The sequence below is a fragment of the Branchiostoma lanceolatum genome, chromosome 16, assembly GCF_035083965.1.
Source record: "Branchiostoma lanceolatum isolate klBraLanc5 chromosome 16, klBraLanc5.hap2, whole genome shotgun sequence".
NCBI lineage: Eukaryota > Metazoa > Chordata > Leptocardii > Amphioxiformes > Branchiostomatidae > Branchiostoma > Branchiostoma lanceolatum.
In genome coordinates, this window is record NC_089737.1 from 9,227,287 (window position 1) to 9,237,164 (window position 9,878).

General features: G+C 42.5%; 1 protein-coding gene across 1 annotated transcript; it reads right to left on the bottom strand.

Annotated features, from left to right (window-relative positions):
- On the bottom strand, positions 1–8,930 carry LOC136421748 (probable E3 ubiquitin-protein ligase makorin-1). Its single transcript, XM_066409265.1, has 9 exons — positions 8,642–8,930; positions 5,535–5,660; positions 4,901–5,121; positions 3,950–4,140; positions 3,629–3,715; positions 3,097–3,224; positions 1,897–2,007; positions 981–1,125; positions 1–318 (listed from the first exon to the last, which is right to left on the bottom strand). Exons 1-9 carry the CDS (start codon positions 8,692–8,694, stop codon positions 124–126), a joined length of 1,257 nt encoding a protein of 418 aa, XP_066265362.1. The 5' UTR covers positions 8,695–8,930; the 3' UTR covers positions 1–123.
- Between the last annotated feature and the right edge of the window lie 948 nt (positions 8,931–9,878).

Here is a 9,878-nt window from a genome sequence, read left to right on the forward strand (position 1 = left end):
TTTTCCTAGGCCTAACATTTTTTGCAACATGTGTCTTATGATGACGGAAAAACAGAATTCGGGGGGAAAAGCATGACGTCACCACCACCAGTATATATTGCTTTCCAAATCCATTATCTCACGCTATTCGTCATCAGAATCGCTAAGCTCCGAATCGTCTCCCCCGCTGTAGTAATAGAAGAGCAGTTCGTCCAGCCAATCGTCGCTGTCGGCCCAGCTGATGTCGCTTTCGCCGTCGAGTTCGTCATCTTCGTTCAGACGCATGTGGCGGGAACTACGCTGTTCGAAGAAGTCCCACAGGTTGTAGTTCTGCATAATCTGTAAGGACGGCATGAATGTGCCCTTTTTTTAACCTTTAGCATGCTAAGGTAGCCCCTTGGCACCAAATTTGCAACAGTTATGAAGATAGGCAGCAGGAAGAAGGTTAAAGTCATGTAACATGAACACTTAAATGTAACTGTGTGGAGATAAAACAAAGTATTATTCAATATAAGGTATATAGCTAAAATTTAAGAAGTTAAAGCCTACTAGCATATATTTCGAAGTGGTGAATATTTTTAAGATAAACATTGTATACACAGTTTACACTCCGTGCTAGCAAAGTGATATACTCTGTATCTTAATTTTTTTCTCTCACAGACATAAACCCCCCTTGTAAAATGATACATGTAATTTACTGTAATTGCAGTTACATTCCCAGTAGTTTCATTTCACAGTAGAGGGTAAAACAGCTATTTGCAACATTTGAAGTTCGTGGTTGAAACAATTCTGTAGTTCAGTAGACTGCCAGAACACGTATTCGCTGTGTTCTGATTTTGCAGTAGGCGGTCCCTGCGAAAACCGTGCAAATAAAACCACTGCAAATATTCAAAGATTTACAGTAGGTAGCATACAGAGACGTATGCTAAGAGGAGGAGGGGATAGTGTAATGCATGTGACTGCGACTTTGCACACTGCTGAGTAATGGATTGTAAACATACCTTGAATCTTCCATCTGACCCCCCCACCTTCCTAGGTGGTTTGGGCTCTTCCTTCGTTCCGTCAGGATAAGCGTGGAGGTAGAAACAGTTGCCGCCAAACGGACAGGTCCCCTTGCCTTGGTTGAAATACTTGCATGGCTTCTTACTACACATGGGAACATAGTACATGTCTTACTTAACACAAGAGTACAACTACAAGAAACTTGCAAGCATAGTTATGGGTACAGTAAGTTATCACTGTGGGCATTAAGTGGCGAGTGGCTAGGCTAGCAGACACAAGATCATGAGGTCACAGGTTCCATTCATTCCTGGCTAGACGTCGTAACCTTGGGAAAGGCACTACACACGATGTCCCTAACCGAAGCTTGGTGCTTATCTTCATCTGAGTCAACTTACTGTCAAGAGAGGAAATAGGTGATAAGTGCTTTGCACAAGGGTGCAACATTGGAGCCTGCTAGGGATTTGAACCCAGTACCTCTATATTGTGGCATCATGTTGGCATAACGGTAAGAGTGTTTGGCCCAGAACCCAGAGGTCCTGAATTCAAATCCCCTGACATGCCACGTGTTGTATCCTTGGGAAAGGCACTTGCATGTAACACGACTTTCCTCCCTCCATCCAGGTGTAAAAATGGGTACCCGACTTCAGTTGGGGAAGTAAAAGGTGGCGGAAGGAAAGAGATGGGCTCTGTCTTTAAATACCGGGCCCTGAACACAGTGGATTAACAAACCACTTACCTTTATCTATTAGTAAGTACAATTAATCACTCAAAACCTTGTGTGCACACAATCCATGAACATATAGTATTAGTAATAAGATGAAGGCATAAAAACATGTAAACCTTCAGTCCTTTACGTACAACTTTAAGTGCTTCCAATGTTTCAGACTGGATTCAGGACACTTAAGAACAACTCACCTCAGAGCCACCTTGTATGTTCCAATCAACTCAGTCTTCTCCTTGGATTCTACGACCCAGTACTGACTGGGGGTCACGAAGTCCGACTTGACACGACATTCAGGGCAGGACCTGGGAGATACATGGCAATTTGATAACAATTAGGCTGAAGGTAAGAGACAGTAGTGCATATATAGTGCCCTTTTACAAGGAGAGTGTGTGCCAATATAACATCTTAAGCCTGTAACACATTCAGGCCCTTTCCATGGCTTGAGTCCCGGCCACTCCCTTGCCAAGGTCGGCAAGGTTGGGAGCTTGGAATCCATCCTGTTCTTGATCAAGTTTGCTGCTCTGATCACATCCAAGAAGAAAATGACTTCCTGAATTTGATTTTTCAAAATGGATACTGACTGGTGCGGGAGACTTTTGACAACGAGAAGGCAACCTTGCCAACCAACTCCCAACCACAGATGACCTTGTTCAGGACTAATTCCAAAACCATGGTCTGGAGATGGTTCGTAGGCCATAGTCAACTACACGGATGTGTGACACAGGCTTTACAGCTGACGTAATGGCAACGCATAGAAGGCATAATGTGGAAACAACAGCCATACTTAAATTCAACTACAGGTTGAAAGGTAAAAATATCATTTTAACAAAAAACATAACCCTTTTCATTCCTTTCCTTTCTTTATTCCTCCATGTTAGGAGAGCCACATTAATAAAATACATGAATATACAGTCAGGTGTTACAATACAAAATAATAACTTTCTGCATATATACACAAGATTCAATAAAACATTTGATAGCATTAATCGTTACAAACGATTTCGGTCAGTTCGGTACTGGTTATTTCAGTGAATCACTCATCATTGGAAATTTTCGGTTGTGCGCATTAGCACTGAATCCTTATAATATTCTTACAGAGATCATCAGAGTCCTGTATACATTGTACTGAGACTTAAAAGTGTCCATGAGTCATCAATGTCCCTTTCATCTTGTATGTTGGAACACCCCTGCTGCTACACTGTTTACTTTAGAAGTAGAGTCGGAACGGAGCAAACTGTCCTTAATCTCGGCTTGTTGGTCTTTCCTTGTCTCCTAAAGTCCACATGCTTTAGTGCTAAAGTTGCTAGGGGATACAGCAATTTTATATTCATCAATTCATTCATTAATTCATTTGTTTGTTAATTATCTCTCTGCCTAAGTTTCCATCTCACCTTACGATCTTTTTCTCGAACTGACGTGCACTGCGCCACTTGCGGATACAGTTGAGGCAGAAGGGGTGGTTACAGTTGGACAGAATTCCAAACCGTCTCTCACTAGGGGGACTTTTGTCCCAGATAACCTGAAACAAATACACAACTATGTAGAGAGACATCTAATATCAGAACAATGGTGTTCCTCATGGCACTTTTAAGGCTGGGATCTTTGTGATTATGCCAAAATGGTTTTGATTAACTTAACATTTGAACCTTTGTTTATTCATGATAAGCTCAAATCGGCACGCAGGCCGCTTTTGTCCACGCATATGTCCACGGATCACTTCTTGTCACTTTATGGTGAACTTGACAAGCATATGAAAAAACAAAAACACCAGACAGACCAAAAACAATACCTCTTCATTAACTAGCATGCTCTATCATTGACCTAGAGACCTGGGATGTCTGTCAGTTGTCACAAAAAACAGGCACACTAAGAACACTATCTTCCTTCACGGAGGTAACAGGAATAGTATAATGTAGCACCAACCTCCATACAGATGCCACACTGGATGTCCTTGCTCCGAGCGACAGCGAAAGAATGTTCCATGTCCTTCTCATGGTCAGACACGCATTGCTTTCAGTAAAGAAAAGAAAGCATTGTTACACACTACAGTCACACAATACATGTTTACCCGATTTTTACCTGAAAATATACCCTCAACAAAATTTCAGCATTATCTTTACAAATGACTTAGACATTTGCATATCTAAAGACTAGCTGAGTTTTACGTGATAGTGCATTTTTGACCCCCAGAAATTGTTTAACCCTAAGAAATTGTGCAGAGAAACTCTAGCTGTCTCTCCTGACCTCCATGTGTTGTGACTGCTGTCCAGGGTCGTCAGGATGTAGACAGTAGCTGCCGCACAGCTCACACAGCAGACCGTGGGTGTAGATACATCTGTCGCCATAGCGACACGACCCCATCATGGCGTACGGACACAGCATTTTCCTGGTCTCCTCCAGGTCCAGTTTGGAGGCATCCTCATCTGCTGTCCCAACTGCACATCAGAATTATAAAGTATTAGAAATGGCTCCATCCCTGAGGTGTTGCCAAAAAACCAGTTACACCTTAGATGAGGTCTAGAAAATGCCTTCAAAGTTTTCTGATTATATTCAATAATGTTATTATTCAATGAACATCATAGACATTTGCACTAAATATAAAGTCACCTTTTGGATGTTTTCAAACATCGAATCATAAAAAAATGTACTTCCAGTTCTTCATTCCTGCCGCCAGGTTATCTACTAGTAGTTTATTTCCGCTTGTGACGTCATAGTAAACATAGCAGCCAGTTCGGAACCTGGTACAGTTACTCAAGAAAAATGTCCTTGTGAGAAGAAAATCATCCTAAAATACATACAAATTGCAAGTTTTCATAACATTTGCTTTTCTGCTTCTCAAAAGACAAAAGAACGTTTTTTGAGAGTCGCAGTACCAGGCTCCGAATGTCAAGCTTTTGTCAAACATCAACAGTTGAAGTAAACATGAGCTTAACATGGCTGGATTCTAGACTAGTAAAACTTACTTTTTCCTCAGAGTCTGTAAGGCTGACCAGGTACAAGCTTTTGTCAAACATCAACATTTGAAGCAAACATAAGCTTAACACGGCTGGATTCTAGGCTATTTAAACCAATAATGTCTTACTTTTCCCTCTGTAAGGCTGGCCAGGTACAAGCTTTTGTCAAACATCAACATTTGAAGCAAACATAAGCTTAACACGGCTGGATTCTAGGCTATTAAAAACAGTAATGTCTTACTTTTCCCTCTGTAAGGCTGACCAGGTATAAACTCCACTGCTTCTGTCCACTTGCTCCAGGTAAACTTGGTGTCAGACGAGCCGGGAGAGGTCTCGTTTCTAAGGCCAGTCTCCTGGCTCTTGAGGTCCGTTAGTTTGAGAGGACTCTTCTTCCAGTCTTTGAGTTGGAATGTCGGGCTAGAAGAGCGAGGTTCTTCTGGTGCTGACGATACATGGGCAAATCTGAGGAAAAAGAGATTGATTGGCTGTTAAAGTCTCATTTTTAACAACACTGAAGTTGATCAAAGTGTGTGACCAATAGAACGATCCCATAGAAATGCAAATGTTAAAAAAATTGGTATATTGGAAAACTCAAGCAGACACTCTCTCATTGGTTGAAACCTTAAAAGTTAAATACCATGCTATCATTGGTTGAACTGCTTATTGTGATGGACACTTGGGATTGGTCTATTCTGATGATGATTCTAACATGTAATGTTACTTACAAGCAAAGTCCAATAAAAATTATGGGCAACTTTGTATTTGTATTCATTGAGAATGAAACCATTCATTACACTGGGTCAGCCAAAGCAGCTCTTACTGGTAATGGCTGACCCACAAAAAGGAGGTATGAGATCTTGGAACTCTTGATTTACCTGCACTTGTCCCCAAAAGCACACTGGTTCTTGAGGAAGAATCGGCACACCTGCGGAGCCTTGTTCGCCTGGTCGTGAGAGTACCTACAGGAGTCTCCGTATCTGCATATACCACTCACATAGTACCTGCATTCAAAAAGATAATGTACTGTAAATTCATCTATTTTTGGAAGAGGTAATTTCATGGTGGGAGAGAAAAGGACATCTTTTGAAGTCTCAATTTCACAGTAGAATCAATTTTGTGGTACGTGTACAGTAGTTACTTACCATTGTGTATTCGCAGTGTCATGATTTTATGAAAATAAAACCACAGCAAATATTTCAAGATCATCAGTAACCATTTTCCTGTATACTGTATTGTAATTGTATTTACTTTGTGGTGGTTTGCTTTTTAAGTGTAGGAGAGGAAAGGGGGGTTTACGTCGTTTGAAGTTTGCAGTTAATTCGATTCTACATTTCAAATACAGTACATATGATATTGATATAGGAAAGAATATTTGCGGTGGAGAGGTCCAGAAGAAACCCTGTTTCCCTGGTAATTATATAAACATGTACATGTGTGCCCTGCACACACACACTGCCACTGTTGTCTTTTCTCATTCTAAACACTGAGACAGTATGATAATTAGTTGACATGCAAAGCTATTTATTTATAATTGATATGCAAAGCTGCCAACTAATTGTTGATTCATAGAGCCCATGGGGAGCTCTGGTTGAACGCCCTCTCCGCAATTTTTGGACGCCCAGTCTGCAAATTCTAGCTAAGCCTGCATGTGTACTAGTACTAGTCTACGGAACATTTTACCCACAAGATACCATGTAAGTGAAAGTATTACTGTACTAGTATCATAACATGTTGATGTAGATATCCAACTTTGACCCATGTTTAAAAAATTTTGTTTGCTTGCAACATATTATTACATTAGTTAATGTATCATATCACCTGCTACCCTGGGGGCCAGGCACCGTATATCGGCTAGCCACCAAGCAACGCGCGCGCGCCCAAGCTTTCCCGGCCCACCCTCCCGCTGTCCCCCGAAGACCGACCCCGCCCCACTCTCCGCTGTAAACCCAAGGTCTGCTAGCCATACACGGAGCCTGGCGCCACGTCTATCTTTGGCCGTCCACAGAGGTGGAGAAATGCTTATGATTTATGGCCGCGCGCACAGCTGGAAGCCGCTTGCACGGTGGCAGGATTGGTCGTCCGCCCTGCGACGATAGCGAATCAGCCCCTGCCTGTTTTAATATTCATGAACCACAGATCGTCATCTTACGCAAGGGGCTTGTGTTGCATTTCCGCTTCCGCTAAAACAGGCGTACGTGGAAATTTGGCGGGAACCGACAAACAGCGTCAAGTAAATATACGCTGGGTGGGCGAGAGAAGCGGCGCTGCGATCTCTAAAGCTTTCATCACTGTTTGATATTCACATTGCATTTCATTACATTTCTGACATGTTGAAATAAAACCTATACAAGGAGATAGCAGAAATCCCCATTGCATTGGCATCTTCGACCTGGTCCCTGATCAGGGCTGCAAGAGGGGACACCACGATCAGGATAGGCTTCTTGACACCCGCAAGCAAAGCTGGTGCATTTTGTTGAGACGCCATTATGCCCGCTACAATCGGTGCGATCTGGTAGATAAGGGACTTGCCAGAACCCGTTGGAAGTAACGTAACGGTGTCCTTTCCACTCAGAAACGACTCCAGTGCCGTGTACTGGCTTTCCGTGAGGCTTTCCACTGTAGGAAAACCCAAAATAGCACGAGATGCGGCATCTCTTATGGCCGACATGCCACCGGTCGCCATTTTGTCTCACAGTAACAACAGAGGCACACAGGATTGTGGGAATTTTCTCCAGTGGCCTCTAGTGACCTCGCCTACAGAAGCCCACAGAAATGCGCCCAATCAACACGTGGCGTCCCGCTGTGCGGGGATTACCGGCAGGCCAATAGCGCGAAGAACTTTCCAACACAGGAGCTGTGCTAGAAACTGACAGCAAGAGACGTGGCACCAGGCCGGTAATCGGATAGCGGAGTAATCGGATAGCGGAGTTTGGGTCTGAGCGGAGAGTGGGGCGGGGTCAGTCTTCGGGGGGGGGCAGCGGGAGGGTGGGCCGTGAAAGCTTGGGCGCGCGTGCGGGGATCCGATTACGGTGCCTGGACTCCCAGGGTAATCACCTGCCAGAGCCCGATGATTTCTGACTTTGCTTAGAAATATACCAGTTTACTTGGAGTTGAAGTCAAATTTTTTGCAAAAAAATATGTTCAGCTTGTTTGTGGGAGACAAATATTTGACGGGAAAATGACTTTGGGGGGGAAACGTCCCGGACGGGGGGAATCCACTGGGGGGGGGGGGCGCTAAGGGGGGAAACATCTAGAAACCCATTGACGTTACCCCATTGAGGCCCCCTTTAATGGGCTTTCGTGTAGATAAACCTGTAGATATACTGTACTTGAAGACTGCTATATTATACTAATATGTGGACATTGAATTTGAAAACACTACGAATGCAACAATCCAAGAATTTTCTTAAAATGCCATGTTCGACCAAGGAGGTTCGACAAAACACTTAAATTTTCCATGCACCCTACATGGGGAAACATTTACTGTAAATTCATTTACTATTGCATGGATTAAAATTTGCAGTAGGTTAAAAAGGAGTTCTTTTGCAGTAGAAACAATATCATAGCACCAAAACATTTTGCAGTGTTACGGTTTCGTGGTAGAGAGGCAAGGCAAAAATTATGGACTGTGAATATAATTTTCAATATTTACAGTACATTTTGCATGGAACAGGCCTGTTGCATGTTGTAGGGATCAGGTGTCAGAATCAGACAAAAGAAGAAGACTCAAACTATCATCATACCACAGTGCATCCGTTTGTAAAATATTTCCTTTGTACAAAAAATACCTAAGGTTTGAGTTAAAAATGTTACATGCAAATAACTATCGATTGAAACAAAACATGCAGTTTAGTTGGTGATAGGACGCTACAAGAACAACTGAGCATCGAAAAATCAGCTCAGATATTGTGGATCTTGAGTTGGCTTAACGCTAGGAAGGTTCTGATTGTAAGATTTTAACGGGAAGACCTTGAAAAAATACCTGCACAAAACCTGTCTTGTCCAAGCCTGCTCGCGAGGCCCTGCCGCCGCCATGTTTCCCGCAGTGTCCCGCCGAACTGTCCCGGTCGTCCCGGGGCCTGGGACTCGAACCTGGACATGTACACCGCTTCACACCAGTCACCGAGCTGGGTCGGGCACGATCTCGGCCAGTTAGACACTCCCCATGTACGTCTGACTGTGTTTTTGTCCGGTAGAAAATGATATCGTCTTCCGATCTCCAGCTCTGAACAACCGGTGGGGGTCTGGGACAGTGTGCAGGTCAGAGGTAAGGTCAGGTCACGTGTTGGCTTGGGCAAGGGTAGATTATTTCTTATGATGCCATCAAAAGACACCACGAAATTTCATGCGGGAATATGAATGAATGTACCTCTCTTATTAGAGACACCACGAAACATAAAACATTTTCCCTAATATTATTATTAACTCTTCCTAAGATTACTCCTAATTTGTAGGACCTTTATCATATATTTTTGCCTGTAGTTGCCCAACTAGGCTAACTACAGGTCACAAAGACATATTTACAAACATTCACCATGATGTCTGTACAAGCATCGCAGCATAGCATATAAGTTTGGCTTCTTCTTGGTATAAATGATGAAAATGAAGGATTGTATGGGCTTAGCTATAGTTGGTTTGTCAAAACGCATATTATAAAGGAATATAAATTTTCAGTGAAGCAACTGTTTTGTGACAGGATATGATATTTCATTGTTCCAATTTCTATGTGAAGTGGACATAAGCAACTGCAAAATCTAAATATTCAAGGCATTGAAGGTGGAACAAGAATTAAACATCTGTTTTTGTGAAGTTCTTGTTTTATTCATCATAAATTCTCACTATTTCCATCTATGCATTTTCCTGCCTTCCTACGGGACTTTGGACCCGGGTGAAGCCTAGAACAACTTTGATCCCATGCCAAACCAGCCTTACCATCCCTCAAGTGTCCAGACAAACACACAGACTGAAAACAACAATACCCATGGAGGTATCAATACACAAACTGAGAAGACACATTTTAATTGTTCCAACTAAACAGTTCTTGAGACAAGCTGAGCTTTTCTTTAAAATCCTCTAATATCATGCAAAGGCATCAAAAGTTTATACTACAACTTCCCTGAGATATGTGTAATGGAAAATTATTTGCAAATATTGACTATAGAAAGTACAAATATCTCTCTGAGTGTTGTGAAATGTGTGTAACACAAATTAAAGGAAAA